Source organism: Rhinoraja longicauda, chromosome 30 (assembly GCF_053455715.1).
Source record: "Rhinoraja longicauda isolate Sanriku21f chromosome 30, sRhiLon1.1, whole genome shotgun sequence".
Lineage (NCBI taxonomy): Eukaryota > Metazoa > Chordata > Chondrichthyes > Rajiformes > Arhynchobatidae > Rhinoraja > Rhinoraja longicauda.
In genome coordinates, this window is record NC_135982.1 from 8,851,264 (window position 1) to 8,871,399 (window position 20,136).

General features: G+C 49.4%; 1 protein-coding gene across 1 annotated transcript in view; it reads right to left on the reverse strand.

The window, feature by feature from the left end:
* samd11 (sterile alpha motif domain containing 11) overlaps positions 1-2,663 on the reverse strand; it is a 294,059-nt gene extending 291,396 nt beyond the window's left edge. The window contains 1 exon segment of the mRNA XM_078425233.1: positions 2,045-2,663. Within this exon segment, the coding sequence (XP_078281359.1) occupies positions 2,045-2,663 (619 nt within the window).
* Positions 2,664-20,136: the final 17,473 nt, after the last annotated feature.

The following is a 20,136-nucleotide window of genomic DNA, read 5'->3' on the forward strand; positions in this document are numbered from 1 at the left end:
CCCAGTTTCAGCGGGAGGTCCCCCCCACCCCCCCCCCCCCCCCACACACACACACACACCCCACCCCACACACCCCCCCCACACACACACACACCCCCACACACACACACACCCCACACACACACACACCCCACACATACACACCCCCACCACACCACCCCCACACACACACACACCCCACACATACACACCCCCCCCACCCCCCACACACACCCACCCACACACTCACACCCCCCCACACACACACCCCACACTCACACACACCCCCCCACACACACACACACCCCACACCCCCCACACCCACACCCCCCCCCACACCCCACACCCACCCACACCCACCCACACATACCCCCCACCCACACCACACCCCCCCCCCACACACACACCCCACACATACACACACCCCACACACACCCCCCCCCCACACACACCCACCCACACATACCCACACCACACACCCCCCACACACACACACCCCCCCACACACACACCCCCCACACATACCCACACCACACCCCCCACACTCACACACACCCCCACACACACACCCCTCCACACACCCCCCCCCCACCCACACACACCCCCCACACCCCACCCACGAGAGTGGAAGACCAGCCGGCGGAACACACGCCGCGGGTGGGCACGGTTCCCCACGGCTCCCCTCCCGGCGCCGCCCACCCGCACTTCACTGCCCCCCACGCCCACAGACAGACAGCGCCCGTGTGACTGACTGACCGACTGTGACTGACTGACTGACCGGCTCACAGGGCGCTGACATCGAGCGACAAGCTGGTGGCAATCCACGCTCTGCACACACAGCCTCGCTCTTCAGTCATATCTCACCAACACAGCACTCCACAACCCCTCTCCCCTCCCTCCCTCCCTCTCTCCTCTCCCTCCCTCTCTCCTCTCCCTCCCTCCCTCTCTCCTCTCCCTCCCTCCCTCTCTCCTCTCCCTCCCTCCCTCCCTCCTCTCCCTCCCTCCCCCGTCCATTCCACTTAAGACCAGCACGCGTTAATCGATACAGACAGGCAGCAGTTCAACTCACAGCGGTGCTCGCTCACTTCCCGATTCCCTTTAAACTTTTACATCATTGGCAACCAAAGCTCCAAATAACAACCCCACCCATCCACCCCCCTCCCCCTCCCTCCCCCCCCCCCCTTAAAAAAAACCCCAAAGATTTAATCATTCATCGCCTCTGCAAAGCCAGAAACATCTTTGTCCGTTGTATCTGGAATAAGCAACTCTCGGCCGAAGATACGAAGTGTCTCACTTTTTAAACCGCATCTCTCTCCCTCTCTCCCCCTCTCTCTCCCCCCCCCCCTCGTTTTCCAAAGTCAGTACCCCACGTCCCCTCCCCTCATTCTCCTCAGAGCACAAATGCCACTGCTGTAAGAATCCAAGGAGGGGAAATAAAGTATCTGCATTTATTACCCCCTCCCGGTCATCTATCTGTTTAGGTTTGTGATCAGTTAATTACCGGTTAGATAATAGTCATCTATCGAGCAGGGAGGGAGGAACTGCAGACGCTGGGTTAAACTGGAGATGGGCACAAAATGCCGGAGTAACTCAGCGGGTCAGGCAGCATCTCTGGAGAGAAGAGTCTCGACCCGAAACGTCACCCGTTCCTTCTCTCCAGAGGTGCTGCCTGTCTCGCTGGGTGACTCCAGCATCTTGTGCCTGGCAACCTATTGGCCCAGTTTACCCGGACCCAGTGCACTTCATGCAACTTTTACGCACGTTTTGAGTTCCTCAAGACGCGAGTTAGTTTGTCTGCAAGTGTGGGATAACCACAGTTCAACCTCTCCCTCCCTCCATTGCCAAATGCATAGATCTCTCTCTCCCTGTCACCCTCTCTCCCTGTCACCCTCCCTCCCTCTCCCTCCCTCTCTCCCTCCCTGTCACCCTCCCTCCCTCTCCCTCTCTCCCTCCCTGTCACCCTCTCTCCCTCCCTCCCTCCCTCCCTCTCCCTCCCTGTCTCCCTCCCTGTCACCCTCTCTCCCTCCCTCCCTGTCTCCCTCCCTCTCTCCCTCCCTGTCCTCACCTTTATGCCTTATGCTCCTCTTCCAGTCCTTGGCCGTCTCCCTGCCGCTGACGAACTGGAACTCGTTGGGGGTGAGCCACTCGCCCCGGTAGCGGATGGACGGCCCTTTGCTTCCCTGGCACAGTTTGTGGACGTAGAGGAGGGCTTTGTTTTCGCCGCACTCCACCTCGATGCAGGGCTCGCCGTTGTCGAAGATGGGCTGGAAGTCGGGGACGGAATGGAAGCGCTCCAGGAGCAGGTCGCCCGGGTGTGTGGGCTCGGGGAGTCCCAGGAAAGCACGCTGTCGCCGGGTGAAGATGTGCTCGTAAGGCGTCGGGTGGTGAGGTCTGACCACCGGGATGGACAGTGGGGGCAGGTACCCGGGAAGACCATCCAGCAGTCCCCTGGTGACCAGCATCTCCCCCCCGTCCACACGCTCCTTCTTGATGGCTGGCATCCTCGTGTGCAGGCTGGCGAGAAGTTCCTCCTCTCCCGCTAGTTTGTCCTTCCCAGGGAAGCCGTGGAGATGCAGGGACCTGTGAAATCTCCAGCCCTCCACCAACAATATCTTGTCGGCTTTACTTAGATCTAACACGTCGACCTCTGCAGTCGCCCTAATCTGTCTCCCCGTACCTGACATGTCGGAAAGGTACTCGCCGCCGTGTACATTATCCTGGCGAAATGCTTATTGATCCGTTATCGACCCACCTTCTCGCTGAAGCTTTTTTCTTTCCCCCCCCCCCCCCCCCCCTCCTCTCTAACCGATTACCTTTTCTCTTGTTTCCGGGCGAGGACGAAACTAGCAGCGGCTCTTTCTAAAATTCGATTTAACCTCACAGTTCGAGGTAAGGTTATCCCCCCCTCCCCTCCCCTCTCCTCCTCCCTCCTCCTCCCCTCTCCCCTCTCCTCTCCTCCCCTCCCCTCTAGACACTTTTCAATGAATAAACCTCAAGCATGTGTCCGGTCACCCACTCTGATCAAACCCACTTTCTTTTTAAAAAAGTTGTAACCATCTCCACCAAATGCTAAAGTTTCTGATTTTAATTACAAAAATAATAATCCCCTCTCCCCCTCTTTAGACTTTCAAAAAGACCAGAATTTCTTTGCAAAACAAAAAAGTTATTGCCACTGAATAGCTCCATACAATTTATTTTAAAGCTGCATTTTTTTTTGTTTCTGGAGTCACGCTGTAGTTGAGAGACGAAACATGATTTGCCCTCTCCGCCGCCGATGTTAACTTGGCCCATTTAAACATCACACTCTGTCAGACTCGAGGAGAGAGGGGGGTGCGATACGGACGACCCAACGACCACATGTTCCGTCCAATTAATTAAAAGAACATTTCCAACCTCCGCTGTGCAGACTCCGTGAGCTGCGACTAATGCACGCACACACGCACCCCCCCACACTCACTCACACACACTCACAGACACTCACACACTCTCACACACTCTCACACACTCTCACACACACCCCACACTCACACATACTCACACACACACTCACCCCCACACTCACTCACACACACTCAGACACTCACACTCTCTCACACACACACATACCCCCACACGCACACACACACACTCACCCCCACTCACACTCACTGTCCCACACCCACACACACTCGTCCCAAATGCAATGATTATTTCCACAAGTATCCTCACCGTGGTTCAACTTGTTCTCGTCGCCAGCGCCGTGTCTATTTACAAAACAGTTCCGCCTTTATTAATTTTTAAAAAAACATTCAGGAAATGGGATGTGCACAGGGGTAGAACCCGTACACGAAGCAGCTGCACGATTGTGTTATAATAGCGACGATTCGCACTTGTACACTGGACATAAGCGACACCACGACCATCGTGACTGTTCCTGTTATTGGCTGGGCTACTCAATTAGTTCCCCCCCTCCCTCCCCTACCTCCTTCCCTCCCCCCCTCCCTCCCCTACCTCCTTCCCTCCCCTACCTCCTTCCCTCCCCTACCTCCCTCCCCCTACCTCAACCTCCCTCCCCTACCTCCCCCTACCTCCCCCTCCCTCCCCCTACCTCCCCACCAACCTCCCCTACCTCCCCCCCTACCTTCCCCTCCCTCCCCTACCCCTCCCTCCCTCCCCTACCTCTCCCTCCCTCCCCTACCTCCCTCCCCCCCTCCCCTACCTCCCTCCCCTACCTCCCCCTCCTTCCCCTACCTCCCCCTCCTTCCCCTACCTCCCCCCTCCCTCCTCTACCTCCCTCCTCTACCCCCCTCCCTCCCCTACCCCCCCTCCCTCCCTCCCCTACCTCTCCCCTACCTCCCCCCCTCCCTCCCCTACCTCCCCCCTCCCTCCCCTACCTCCCCCCTCCCTCCCCTACCTCCCCCCCCCTACCTCCCCCTCCCCTACCTCTCCCCTCTCCCTCCCCCCTCCCTCCCCTCTCCCTCCCCTACTCTCCCCCCCCCTACCTCCCCCCCTACCTCCCCCCTCCCCACTGCAAACTGACCATTACATCTGCCCCCTCCCCAATTTGTGGATCAAATCATGAGGGGGGAAAGATAGGTTGGATACACAGTCTTTTATGTATTTTATGCAGGGGGATCAAGAACTATAGAATATAGGATTAAGGTGAGCTAGGAAATATTTTATAGGAACATGAGGGGCAACTTTTTCCACATAGAAGGTGATGGATGTGTGGAATGAGCTCATAAAGTCATAGAGTGATACAGTGTGGGAACAGGCCCTTCAGCCCAACTTGCCCACACCGGCCAACATGTCCCAGCTACACTAGTCCCACCTGGCTGTGTTTGGTCCACATCCCTCCAAACTTGTCCTATCCATGTACCTGTTTAAGAAAGAACTGCAGATGCTGCTTTGAATCGAAGGTAGGCACAAAATGCTGGAGTAACTCAGCAGGACAGGCTGCATCTCTGGAGAGAAGGAATGGGTGACGTTTTGGGTCGAGGCCCTTCTTCAGACTGATGTCAGGGGAGGGGACGGGACAGAGATAGAATGTAGTCGGAGTCAGTAAGACTGGTGGGAGAACTGGGAAGGGGAGGGGATAGAGAGGGAAAGCAAGGGCTATTTGAAATTGGAGAAGTCAATGTTCATACCACTGGGGTGTAAGCTGCCCAAGTGAAATATGAGGCGCTGTTCCTCTAATTTGTGTTGGGCTTCACTCTGATAATGGAGGAGGACCAGGACAGAAAGGTCAGATTGGGATCTGGTGGCTCAGCACTTCAACTCCCCCTCCTATTCCCAATCTGACCTTTCTGTCCTGGGCCACCTCCATTGTCAGGGTGAGGCCCGGCACAAATTGGAGGAACAGCACCTCATATTTCACTTGGGCAGCTTACACCCCAACGGCATGAACATTGACTTCTCTAACTTCAAATAGCCCTTGCTTTCCCTCTTTCTCCCCTCCCCTTCCCAGTTTTCCCACCAGTCTTACTGTCTCCGACTACATTCTATCTTTGTCCCACCAACTCCCCTGACATCAGTGTGAAGAAGGGTCTTGACCCGAAACATCACCCATTCCTTCTCTCCAGAGATGCTGCCTGGCCCGCATGTACCTGTTTAACTGTTTCTCAAATGTTGGGATAGTCCCAGCCTCAACTATCTCCTCTGGCAGTTTGTTCCATACACCCACCACCCTTTGTTTGAAAAAGTCACCCCTCAGATTCCTATTAAATCTTTTCCCCATCACCTTGAACCTCTGTCCTCTGGCCCTTGATTCCCCTGCTCCCAGAGCTGCCAGAGAGGGTAGCGGAGGCTGGTTGTATTACAATATTTAAAATACATTTGGATAGGTACGTGGATAGGAAAGGATGAGAGGGATTTGGCCATACGCGGGCAGGTGGGGCTAGCATTGATGGGCCATCTTGACTGGTATGGTAAGATGGGCTGAATGGCCTGTACCTGTGCTGCATGATTCTATCAAACAGTGCGGTCCAGATCATAACAACTGGCTGTGTAACAAAAAAGATAAACCCCATGCATCCTCTTTTTTTGGTGCATAAGATTTTGTGTTACTGTATCTCAGTTGGCGCCATTATCCTTGGAAGCGAATAACCGTGTGGCCATTCCCTCCATGGACTGTTACAAAGTCTCCTCCAGGATCTGATGAACGTTAGGTGGGTTGAAAAATGTTAGCTTCTCTTCTGAGTTAATGCCGCACCTTTCCGAAACGAAAGGGGACCTCGGCTGCTTTTGATTTGAGTTCATTCTGTTTCGGTTTCCAAACCAATTTCAGCACAGGTCGTTATTTAGAGGAAGCATGCAAATGCATTAGCAGTTCTGGGTAGGTTAACTGGACTGATTCCCGGAATGGACATTTGTTTAATTACACACTGAACTTTTTTTTGTTGTTTATAATGGTGTTTACGGTATAAAATCATGAGAGGAATAAATCGAGTAGATGCACAGAATCCCTTGCCCAGAGTAGGCGAATCGAGGACCAGAGGACATAGGTTCAAGGTGAAGGGGAAAAGATTTAATAGGAATCTGAGGGGTATCTTTTTCACACAAGGGGTGGTGGGTGTATGGAACAAACTGCCAGAGGAGGTAGTTGAGACTGTTGAGACTAAGACTATCCCAACGTTTAAGAAACAGTTAGACAGGTATATGGATAGGACAAGTTTGGAGGGATATGGACCAAGCGCAGGCAGGTGGGACTAGTGTAGCTGGGACATGTTGGCCGGTGTGGGCAAGTTGGGCCGAAGGGCCTGTTTCCACACTGTATTAATCTATGCCTCGATGATTACTACATTTACATTACATCAAAAATCTTCTAACCCACCTCTCTAACTCCAGGTCCCTCAGGTCGGCCGACTTGGGGCTACTCACTATCCCGCGGTCTAGGCTTAAGCTCAGGGGTGACTGCGCTTTTGCGGTTGCAGCTCCTAGACTGTGGAACAGCATCCCTCTCCCCATCAGAACTGCCCCCTCCATCGACTCCTTTAAGTCCAGGCTCAAAACCTATTTCTACTCCCTAGCGTTTGGGCTCATTGAGGAGGCGCTGTGAACTGTTTCGTATGTGCTGTTATGTTTGTGTGCTACTGTATGTTTCATTTTTTCCTTAGTACCTAATCAGATGTACAGCACTTTGGTCAATGTGGGTTGTTTTTAAATGTGCTATACAAATAATGACTTGACTTGACATTTCTGTTGTCCTGCTGCAAATAAGAATTTCATTGTTCCGTTTAAGGACAAATGACAATAAAACACTCTTGACTCTTCTCTTGACAAGGCTTGTGGGCACTGAAGCGTGAAACGTGGCTTAATTGGAAGACACTGAGAGGTCTAGGACAGTATGGAAGTGGAGAAGATGTTTCCTCTTGTGCGGGAAAATGTAGAACTAGGAGCCATTGTTTAAAAGGGAAAACCAGTTTAAGATGGAGACAAGGCAAACACCTTTCTCTCAGAACATCATGAATCCTAAAGGTGACAGAAGCAGAGTTTTTGTTATTTTTAAGTCAGATGGATAGAATTTTCATAAACAAGACGATGAAAGTGTACATGGGTGGATGCAGTGTTAGGTTGAGGTTTCAGTCACATCAACCATGATCTTATTAACAAGCTTGATGGACTGAATGCCCTCTTCCTGTTCCTAATCCATGTGTTCATATAAAGGATCACAGAGGTATAGATAGGGTAGACAGTCAGAACCTTTTTCCAAGGTTGGCAATGTCAAAGACTAGAGGGCACATCTTTAAGGTGAGAGGAGCATTTTTAAAGGAGGGATGTGGGGCACGTTTTTATTTTACACAGAGGGTGGTGGGTGCCTGGAACATGCTGCCAGGTGTAATGATGGAGGCAGATACAGCAGTGGCATTTAAGACGCTTTTGGATAGGCATGTGGATATGGAGGGACATGTATCATGATCAGATAGGGGAGATTAATTTATCTTGGCATCATGTTTGGCGTGCACATTGTGGGCTGAAGATCCTGTGCTGTACTGTTTTATGGTCCACGATCACATTTGCAGAGTTAGCACAAATAAAGTGGGCGTGCAGCGTAGGTTCACTAGGTTAATTCCCGGAATGGCGGGACTGTCATATGTTGAAAGACTGGAGCAACTAGGCTTGTATACACTGGAATTTAGAAGGATGAGAGGGGATCTTATCGAAACGTATAAGATTATTAAGGGGTTGGACACATTAGAGGCAGGAAACATGTTCCCAATGTTGGGGGAGTCCAGAACCAGGGGCCACAGTTTAAGAATAAGGGGTAGGCCATTTAGAACAGAGATGAGGAAAAACTTTTTCAGTCAGAGAGTTGTGAATCTGTGGAATTCTCTGCCTCAGAGGGCAGTGGGGGCCAATTCTCTGAATGCATTCAAGAGAGAGCTACATAGAGCTCTTAAGGATAGTGGAGTCAGGGGGTATGGGGAGAAGGCAGGAACGGGGTACTGATTGAGAATGATCAGCCATGATCACATTGAATGGCGGTGCTGGCTCGAAGGGCCGAATGGCCTACTCCTGCACCTATTGTCTATTGTCTATTGTCTATAAAGTCTCCCTCACCATTCCCCCTGACACCACAGAGCAGCCAGTTTATTTCCTGAATACTCGAGAACAAAGACAAGAGAAGTCCTAGGTTCAGTTCCAAACGCTTCAACGTTTCAGCCTCACTGGACCTTATTTAGGGAGAGAGAAGACCAGGCCAGTTTGTCTTTCCTCTTGTGTAGGAAGGAACTGCAGATGCTTTCTTTTAAACCAAAGATAGACACAAAATGCTGGAGTAACTCAGCGGGACAGGCAGCATCTCTGGAGAGAAGGACTGGGTGATGTTACGGGTGGAGACACTTCTTCAGACTGACGAGGGAGGATGTTGCTGAGCTCTCGTCGGAGAGAGGAGGAGAACTTCTTCAAAGTAGACATCATCAGTCTGAAGAAGGGTCTCGACCCGGAACGTCACCCTTTGTCTTTCCTCTTGCCTTCCGCTGAAAAGTACATCAAAGCAGTTTTGAAGGAGTGCAATGATGCACCCTGTAGTTCAATAGTCTGCTGAATATTCAAAATCTGGGCATGTGAATAACACCATTTGGTGAAGTTAATGGAAGGTTTATGTACACAAGAAATTAATACCTTAGACAAGCATTACAAAATAGGAGGTAAAGGAGGTTGAATAGTGAAAGGCCTGGATGTGAGGATGCTCCCACTAGTAAGAGAGTCTAGGACCAAAGGCCACAGCCTCACAATAAAAGGACGTACCTTTAGAAAGGAGACGAGAAGGAATTTCTTTCGTCAGAGAGTGGTGATTCTGTGGAATACATTGTCACAGACGGCAGGGGATGCGATCAATGGATATTCCTAAGGGGAGATTGACAGATCCTTGATTAGTACAGGCGTCAGGAGTTATGGGGTTAATGGCAGGAGAATGGGGTTGAGAGGGAAAGATAGATCAGCCATGATTGTATGGCAGAGTAGACTTGATGGGCCGATGGGCCTAATTCTGCTCCTTGAATTTATGAAATCAACATTAGAAAATCTATCAGATTATTCGGCAACAGGCTAATGAACTTGTTTTTTGGAAGACAAATAAAGATATCCTGAATCCTGAATCCTAAACATGGAATTTATTACTGCCCGAAGTATACAAGTTCCTCTCGGGTGCCTTGTTATTCGTTTCCCCAATGTGTGACATCTACTCTACATTAATTGTCATACTTATAGAATATTATTTTGCCTCGAAAAAGGTTGGCTTTCTAATTACTTCCTCCAGTTTTCATCTCTTTCACTTCCTGCTTTATTCTCCACTAATCCTGATGAGTTACCATCACCCGGTTTGTATGGCAATATTCACGTAAAAATAAAATCATTTTTTGGAATATATCACATTTCTGCTTATCGTGGTGAATACATTGCTTTCCACCATGTTTTCAGATAAGGAAGAGGCTTCCAACTTTGGCAGCCAATATCTTCATTGAAGACTCAGAAATCAGAAGTAAAGCCCTTTTGTGACACTAACTTTGAAAATCCTTTTTTCCACAACTTCAAAGCCCTACAGCGCAAATGATTGCAGTTATTTCTAGTTCGGTGAGGTGAATTTATGCCCATTAGGAAATGGATCGGAACATCGTAAACTTATTTCACACAGGACGCTGAAAGCCAAGAGTTAGACAACACTCTCATCTGATCAATGTGGATTGGATTCAATCCAACATACAGAAGATGAAACTCTGGATAAGTTGGAAAGAAAACTGCAGATGCTGGTTTAAATCGAAGGTAGACACAAAATGCTGGAGTAACTCAGCGGGTCAGGCAGCATCTTCTTCGGACTGGTCTCGACCCGAAACATCACCCATTCCTTCTCTCCAGAGATGCTGCCTGACCTGCTGAGTTACTCCAGCTTTTTGTGTCTACTCTGGATAAGTTGGTCATTCAATTTTCTACTTATAGTGTTTTACCTACACTATTTTCTTCCTCTAATTTCCTTCCATCTTTTACTTCATTATCCCATAAAATCCATGTGTTATATAATTTGCAGAATATATCATGTAATATAATGAGTAGGAAGGAAGTGCAGGTGCTGGTTTACACCGAAGGTGGACACAAAATGCTGGAGTAACTCAGCGGCTCAGGCAGCATCTCTGGAGTAAAGGAATAGGTGACGTTTCGGGTCGGAACCCTTCTTCAGACATCTGCTTTGCATATTGCAGCATTAGGCTTGTATACTCTGGAATTTAGAAGGATGAGAGGAGATCTTATTGAAACATATAAGATTATTAAGGGATTGGACATGTAGAGGCAGGAAACATGTTCCCGATGTTGGGGGAGTCCCGAACCAGGGGCCACAGTTTAAGAATAAGGTGTAGGCCATTTAGAACGGAGATGAGGAAAAACTTTTTCACTCAGAGTTGTAAATCTGTGGAATTCTCTGCCTCAGAAGGCAGTGGAGGCTAATTCTCTGGATGCGTTCCAGAGAGAGTTAGATAGAGCTCTTAATGATAGTGGAGCCAAGGGATATGGGGAGAAGGCAGAAACGGGGTACTGATTGTGGATGATCAGCCATGATCACAGTGAATGGCTCGAAGGGCCGGATGGCCTACTCCTGCACCTATTGTCTATTGTGGCATTAGAGTTACAGAGAAAAAATGCAAGGTCCGCAATGAGGTTGGTTGGAAGATTGGGACTATCTGGAACTATCTTAGACCAAGCCGTCTGAGCAGGGGCACTTCACAATTAAACTGGCATAGTCTGACACTCATTTAGATTTAGATTTAGAGATACAGCGCAGAAACAGGCTCTTCGGCCCACCGGGTCCGCGCCGCCCAGCGATCCCCACACATTAACACTACCCTACACACACTAGGGACAATTTTTACATTTGCCCAGCCAATTAACCTACATACCTGTACGTCTTTGGAGTGGAGGAGGGTTTTCCTGTACAGATGGCAAGGTGGTCTCGCTGAGAGCAAGTCCTCACTGTCTTTTTCACCCTAGTCTGGACACAAGGTCACTGAGCAGCCCACCCACGTGAGGTGAGGCAAACGTCAACACAGATCAGAGTCTGAATTCAATGGCCCAGTGCAGTGTGCTGTTGTTAATTAATACGGTACAGCCGGCAAGGCTGAGGTTTATACCCTGTAGTCCTTGGGAAGATGATGGCTTCTTCCTGAATCGGAGCAGTCTATGTGGTGACGGTGGTCCCACGATGCTGGGAGGTGGGGGTGGGGGTGGGGGTGGGGGGGGTTCCAGAATACTAACATGACGACAATGGGAGAACAATGTTGTCTGTCCAGTTATCAAGCCCAGTCAGGCACTTGCCCATTGACCAATTGGGGAATTTCCTGTGGATTTAAATTCCAAGTTAAGGCGAATGACGCGACAAATAACAAGAGACAATCGATGTGAGTTGGCTTTCTCCCTTGGCACTCGCCGCTGTTTTTTTGCAAATTTCCTTGGCACGAATATAACCAGGAATCAGATGGAGATGAAGGTCCCAAAAATAAGACATTTTAACAATTTGTGACAGGGCTGGTTTAAATTCTGAGCTCAGTGTCCTTGTGCCGGCACCACTGCCTATTTTAAATATTTATAAACGGAGTTTGAGATTTCTCTGCAGGGGAAGCTGGGGGGAACAGAGGGCAAATCAAGCCAGGATTCTCTCTCATGCTTCAAAGCAGCCTGTTACTGAGAACGGCACTGGAGTCCTGGGAATTAAGCTCCTGGCCTGGCCTCTTAATTGGGGAACGTGAGACCGATACCAAGGGGAGAAATAACGAGAGATGGCTGTGAAAATGAACCTTTCCTAAAATGCAAAAAATAAAAAAATCTACGTTGCCTATGCTTTGATACGTTTGTTCCTTTTGAAGTAAAATCCCGCACTCTGTGTGTTAAAATTGCCCAATGCATAATCATTCCTGCACTGATCACAAAAATGTTTGGTGGTTCTGAAGAAGGGTCTCGACCCGAAACGTTCTCTCCCGAGATGCTGCCTGACCCGCTGAGTTACTCCAGCATTTTGTGAAATAAATACCTTCTATTTGTACCAGCATCTGCAGTTATTTTCTTACACTATAATGTTTGGTGGTGAGAGATGTGTGGCTGCCGAGCTTATGCCGAGCAAAGGGCCGGTAAGGAAGGACCGAGGGGGGTCTTACCTAAGTCCATTTAGAACGGAGATGAGGAAAAAACTTTTTCAGTCAGAGAGTTGTGAATCTGTGGAATTCTCTGCCTCAGAAGGCAGTGGAGGCCAATTCTCTGAATGCATTCAAGAGAGAGCTGGATAGAGCTCTTAAGGATAGCGGAGTCAGGGGGTATGGGGAGAAGGCAGGAACGGGGTACTGATTGAGAATGATCAGCCATGATCACATTGAATGGCGGTGCTGGCTTGGAGGGCCGAATGGCCTCCTCCTGCACATATTGTCTATTGTCTATTGACACAATAAGCTGGAGCAACTCAGCGGGACAAGGCTAGCATCTCTGGAGAGAAGGAATGGGTGACATTTTTGGGTCGAGACCCTTCTTCTCCAGACCTGCCTCCAGATCAGCCGCTGGAGGTGCCCCCCCCCCGGGGGCTGGCAGGCAGGCAGGCTGAGAGTGGCCGGGCGAGGAGAGAGAGGGACGGCGGTTCGCTGGACGATCAGGGTGGGATCGGGTCTTCATGGGACTTTGAAAATGGTGCCATAACCTGGCGACTCTTTGCATATGGACTCAGTGGGCTGTTTCTATACAAAATCGGGGGGAATCGTGCTTATGTGCTTACTGAAGTGTATGTTAAAAAATAATAATAATTTCAATGTGCCGCGGTACACGTGATAATAAATGAACAATTGAACCATTGAAATCTTGCCACTACATTAATGAAGCAGGTGCTCTGTGGATGTTATCTACACTAGACCAAGTGGACCCGTTGGCCCTAAACCTCCCCTGCATTGGTGCAGCACTCTGTCCTCTCCTCACCCCCCCCCCCCCCCTCTCCTCAACCCCCCCCCCCTCCCTTCTCCCCCACTCCACCTTCCCCCCTCCTTCCCTCCTCCCCTCCCCTTAAACTTTAAAATGTGAATAACTTTAAAAATATAAGACCGATTTCAATAAAACTACTTGCATTATCACTAAAGTGACAATGGTGAGTAAGGTGGGCCTAAAACTGTCGCGCTACCGTGTACCGTTTTGGCTGAAGTTCAGTCACAAACAAGATAACAAACAAGAGTTTTTTGTATATAGATGTTACAGGGAATGCAAAACATTTTAAAAGAGTGGAACGTGATCGACAAAACCTATCTCTGTGAGCAAACGTTTGGTCAACTGTTCCTTATGTAGATCAACGTCACATTAAGTTTGATAACTCTCCTGTCACATGCATTTGGGATGTTGTTCTACGTAAAAAGATGATGCAGATATATACAAATTGCTATTTTGTTTTATTTTTAAGGTAAATTCTCCCATTTTACGCTTAATGTCATCTCGAATGCTCAGGTATATTGTGACGTCGGCATTATCTGGAAAGTAATTTTTACAGTCCACTTAATTAACGTGTCGACATTTATGTTTCATTCTTGGGAAGGGAGGTACATCAAGTGCTTGAGATGCCTTGATCGTAGCCATGCATTATAGAAGGCGAGGAAGCGATTTAAACCAAAGTGAAACGTCCTCTGCCAATTCCACAATGTATGTTATTTAGAAACGGACTTGCTGGAGTGATTTTTCAGGCTGAAAAGCCATTTCAGTCGAGGTGTCACACATGCTACTTTGCCCACTGAATTAGTAAGCAAAGGAACTGTCTGGGATGTACTCAGACAGAAAAAAATCCATAGCTGCCCTCAGCCGAGTGGGCAATAACTGCAGAGCAATTAGAGTCGTGAAGTCATGCAACACAAACACAGGCCCTTCAGCCCACCCTGTCATGCTGTCCATCAAGTGGCAAGATTTCAATGGTTCAATGGTTCCTTTATTATCACGTGTACCACGGCAGTGAAATTATTATTTTTTAACATACACTCCAGTAAGTACATAAACACGGTCCCCGATTTTGTATAGAAACAGCCCACTGAGTCCATATGCAAAGAGTTGCCAGGTTATGGCACCATTCAGTCTGAAGAAAGGTCTCGACCCGAAACGTCACCCATTCCTTCTCTCCAGAGATGCTCCCTGACCCGCTGAGTTACTCCCAAATTTTGTGCCCTTCTATACTAATCCCATTTGCCAACACCTAAGATCATGAGTTCTAAAAGAAGAATTAAGCCATTCAATACATGAAGTCTACTCCACCATTCAATCATGGCAAATCTATCTCTCACTCTCAACCCCATTCTCCTGCCTTCGCCCCATAACCCCTGACACCCGTACTAACCAAGAATCTATCAATCTTTGCCTTGAAAATACCCATCGACGGCCTCCACAACTCTCTGTGGCAATGAATTCCACAGATTCACCACCCTCTGACGAAAGAAATTCCTGCTCATCTCCTTTCTGACAGTACGTCCTTTTATTAGATTCTCCCACTAGCACCAAAGGGACGATGGTGAGTAAAGTGGGCCTAAAATTGTCGTGCTATCGAGTACCATTTTGGCTGTAGTTTAGGAACAAACAAACATTTTAGTATGTAGATATGAGGAAGATTTTTTTTCTTCGTGCAGAGAGCAGTTGCAATTCCTCTCCACATCCACTCTATCCAAGCCTTTCACTATTCGGTACGTTTCAATGAGGTCCCCCCTCATCCTTCTAAACTCCAGTGAGTACAGGCCCAGGGACACCAGGTTCTCATCATGTGTCATTTCCCTCTATATCTTGGGATATATTCAAGCGCTCCTCCAGATACTTCTCAAATGTCACGTCATGAGCATCCCTAACTCCATCACCATCTTAGGCTGCGTGTTGCAAATTCCAACTGCTCTCTGCACAAAGAAAAAATCTTCCTCATATCTACATACTAAAATGTTTGTTTGTTTGTTTGTTCCTAAACTACAGCCAAAACGGTACTCGATCACGTGACAGTTTTAGGCCCACCTTACTCACCGTCGTCTCTTTGGTGCTAATGGAAGAAGTTTCATTGAAATCGGTGTTATATTTTAAAAGCTATTCACATTTTAACGTTTAAATCTATCTCCTAGGGAGGGAGGGGGGAGGGAGAATAAGGGGGGGGGTTGAGGGGGATGGAGTGGGGGGGAGGGGAAGGGGGAGGGGAAGGGGGAAGGGGGGCGAGGGGAGGAGGGAGCGGGGGAGTGGGAGGGCAGGGGGGAGGGAGGGGGGAGGGAAGTGGTGGGAAGGGGAGGAGGGGTGAGGGGAGAAGGGGGGAAGGGGGGAGGGGGGGAGAGGGGAGGGGGGGAGAAGAGAGTGCTGCACCAATGCAGGAGAGGTTTGGGCCCCACGGGTCCACTTGGTCTAGTCGCCTCTAAATTTCTTACTCCTTATGAGCCCTCTGGTTTTGGATTCCTCTGCTCAACGCTTCTTTTGTTAGCAAAAAGATGCCGGTATGCACGATTAATAAACACAGGTGTCATATGGCCGGAAAGCAAACCAATGAGGTTTATCTTTTTAGAGGTGCTGGTATAGTGCGTACGAACACAAATAAAAGCACTGCCTTCTATAGAGAAACGCTCATACTCTATTCTAATACTCTACTCTATCAAGTACCGCAGTATTCTCCAATCCAAGGAGATCAAACACAGCTTGTCCAGTCCCTGCTCATAACAGAAAGCGCTAATTCCTATGCAACATCTTGGTGAAGTTTTAAACTTTGGTTCTAGGTTAAACTTAGGTGACAGGTTCCTGATTAGTAAAGGTGTTACAGGTTATGGGGCGAAGGCAGGAGGATGGGGTTGAGAGGCAAAAATAGATCAACCATGAATGTGTGGCAGAGCAGACTCGATGGGCCGAATGGCCTAATCCTGCTCCTATGTCTTACAGTCTTATAGAATTTCCTTTTCGTCCTCTCTTGAGCAATCACATTCTTTCTGCACAGTGGTGCCAAGACAAATGGTTCAATGGTTTCTGTATTATCATGTGAGCCAAGGTACAGTGAAATACTTATTTGGCATCAAAGGTATTTATTCACAAAATGCTGGAGTAACTCAGCAGGTCAGGCCGCATCTCGGGAGAGAAGGAATGGGTGACGTTTCGGGTTGAGACCCTTCTTCAGACTGATGCATGGCATGGCATGACTTCTTTGGCATGCAGACCATCAACATACGTAAGCACAGTGCCCTGGCTAGTACTGAATGACCAGAGCAGGCCACTGAGTCCATATGCAAGAGTTGCCAATTTATAGTCCCAGCTGCAGCTGGCCACAAAGGCCCGTTGTAGCCGTTGCCTCCGTTCCCGGTCGCCCTATGAACCGTCGTCCCTCTCAGACACAGCCCCCTAGAGCCCTTGTTCCCTGGAGGGGCGCCTCCCGTGATCATAACACAGTGTAGTGCACCAGTGGGACACAGACAGAGTGCACAGATACCTCTCGTTTACACGACTATCCCCCTCAGCGTGCGCAACCTCTCACTTTCTTGCACCATCCTCACGGATGGGTTGTGCCTCGTGGCGGTGAGGGTCCAAGAGGGCTTTCACTCTTGATCGGTGTTGTAGGTGCCTCATTTTGTAGGTGCCGGAGCTGTCAGTGGTGCCGGAGCTGTCAGTGGTGCCGGAGCTGTCAGTGGTGCCGGAGCTGTCAGTGGTGCCGGAGCTGTCAGTGGTGCCGGAGCTGTCAGTGGTGCCGGAGCTGTCAGTGGTGCCGGAGCTGTCAGTGGTGCCGGAGCTGTCAGTGGTGCCGGAGCTGTCAGTGGTGCCGGAGCTGTCAGTGGTGCCGGAGCTGTCAGTGGTGCCGGAGCTGTCAGTGGTGCCGGAGCTGTCAGTGGTGCCGGAGCTGTCAGTGGTGCCGGAGCGGCTGCTGTTAAATGCCCCGCTAGTTAACATTCTCCACTGTTTATTTTTTTTAATTTTTTACAGAGGTACCGGATCGGCGCTCCGGTGAGCTCCGGCAGCACTGCACCCCTGCTCTTGATAAGTATTCATCCATCCTCACAGGGAGGTTGGCTTTGGGTTACGTGGGCAGAATCAGACTCAGCGGTGACTCCTCGAGAGGAGGCACTTTAGGGTGACCCAGTGGCACAGTAGAGCCGCTGCCTCACAGCGCCAGAGACCCCGGTCGATCCTGACCTCGGGTGCTGTCTGTGTGGAGTTTGCACATCCTCCCTGTGACCGCCTGGGTTTCCTCCAGGCCCCCGGTTTTCCCCCACATCCCAAAGACGAGCGGGTTTGTAGGTTAATTGGCCCTCTGTAAATTGCCCCGAGTGTGTTGGAAGTTGATTTAAAAAGTTGGATAAAATAGAATGAGTGCGAATGGGTGATCGATGGCCAGCGTGGGCTCGGTGGCCTGTTCTCATGCTGTGTCTCTGCACTGAACTACTTACTACCTCTACGTTTGATTCTGACTTCCAAAGCTGTCTGAGCGGAGTTTCCCCATTCTCCCCCCAAACGCATAGGTGTGTTATTATGAGGGGATCTGATAGGAATGTGGGTGGAATAAAACTGGGATTAGCGTAGGATTAAAGTGGATGGGTGGTTGGTGGTTGGTGTGGTCTTAGTGGGTTGAAGAGCCTCTGTACCACGTTGTATACCTCTATCACCATGATCTTCCAAGTCAAGTCAAGTCAATTTTATTTGTATAGCACATTTAAAAACAACCCACGTTGACCAAAGTGCTGTACATCTGATTAGGTACTAAGGAAAAAAATGAAACATACAGTAGCACGCAAACAGTTCACAGCGCCTCCTCAATGAGCCTCAAACGCTAGGGAGTAGAAATAGATTTTGAGCCTGGACTTAAAGGAGTCGATGGAGGGGGCAGTTCTGATGGGGAGAGGGATGCTGTTCCACAGTCTAGGAGCTGCAACCGCAAAAGCGCGGTCACCCCTGAGCTTAAGCCTAGACCGCGGGATAGTGAGTAGCCCCAAGTCGGCCGACCTGAGGGACCTGGAGTTAGAGAGGGGGGTTAGAAGATTTTTGATGTAGGGGGGGGGAATGTTCATTTAGGGCTTTATACGTGAATAGGAGGAGCTTGAAGTTGATTCTGTACCGTGCAGGGAGCCAGTGGAGAGAGGCCAGAATCGGCGTGATGTGGGCCCTTTTACGGGTACCCGTCAGGAGTCTCGCTGCGGCGTTTTGGACCAGTTGCAGGCGGGACAGGGAAGATTGGCTGATCCCAGTGTATAGGGAGTTGCAGTAGTCTAGGCGGGAGGAAATGAAAGCGTGAATGATTTTTTCTGTGTCGTCGAATTGGAGGAAAGGTTTGATTTTAGCTATGGTTCGAAGTTGGAAGAAGCTGGCTTTTACCACAGCGTTGACTTGCTTATCAAATTTTAATGCAGTCAAATATCATGCTGAGGTTTTTGACATGCGGTTTGACTAGGCAGGATAGACTTCCAAGACTGCCTGTTATCGATTTGATGGAGTGGGGGGGGGGAATAGGATGATCTCAGACTTGCTCTCATTTAATTGGAGGAAGTTCTGTGCCATCCAACATTTTATGTCCTCAAGGCAGTGTAAGAGGCTGATTAAATTTGACTGGTTGTTGGGTTTCAGGGGGAGGTAAAGCTGAGTGTCATCGGCATAGCAGTGGAAAGAAATGCCGTGCCTTGGAATGATTTGGCCAAGGGGGAGCACGTATAGAGAGAAGAGAATGGGGCCTAGGATGGAGCCTTGTGGAACTCCACAGGAGAGGCTAGCTGGAGCAGAGGAATAACTGCCTATGTTGATGGCGAAACTCCTATCTTTGAGGTACGAAGCGAACCAGCTCAGGGCAGTGCCATCAATGCCAACCGCGTACCGGAGACGGTCAATAAGGATGGTGTGGTCCACTGTATCGAACGCTGCGCTGAGGTCGAGAAGGAGCAGGATTGCACAGTCGCCAGTGTCGATGGCGAGAAGCAGGTCGTTGTGTACCTTCAACAAGGCAGACTCTGTGCTGTGGTGGGCTCTGAAACCTGACTGGAAACTTTCCAGGATGGTGTATTGGTGCAGGTAGGGCACTAATTGGTTTAGAATCGCCTTTTCAAGGACTTTTGACAGGAATGGCAGTTTGGAAATGGGTCTGTAGTTTCTAGGCAAGGTGGGGTCTAGGTTAGGTTTTTTCAGTAGGGGATGGACCACCGCGTGCTTGAAACTGGTTGGAACAGTGCCAGTGGCCAGAGAACTGTTGATAATAGAGAGGATGCTGGGACCGACTATTGCAATGACATCCTTCAGAAGGGCAGTGGGGGCAGGATCAAGGGGGCAGGTTGCAGGTTTCATAGCGGAGACAAGCTTTGCAAGGGAGGATAGAGTGACGGGTTGGAAGCAGTCCAATTTAGATAAACAGACTAGTGAGACAGCTAGGTCACGGGTGGGAGGGGAAATGTTCATTCTAATGTTCTCAACTTTGTTGGTGAAAAATTTAGCGAATTCTTCGCACTTAGCAGGGGACCCAACTAAGCTGGTACTGGGGGCGGGACATATGACCGAGGTAATTGTTCTAAATAGGACCTTGGAGTTATGAGAGTTTTTGGAAATAAGGTCGGAGAAGTATTGTGCTCTAGCAGACTTTACTGCTTCCTGGTATTTGAGAAGATTGTTTCTCAGAATTTCGAAGGAAATTTGAAGCTTGTCACATTTCCACCTCCTTTCTGATTTTCTGCACTCCCTTCTTAGGGCTTTGGTGGAGTCATTGAG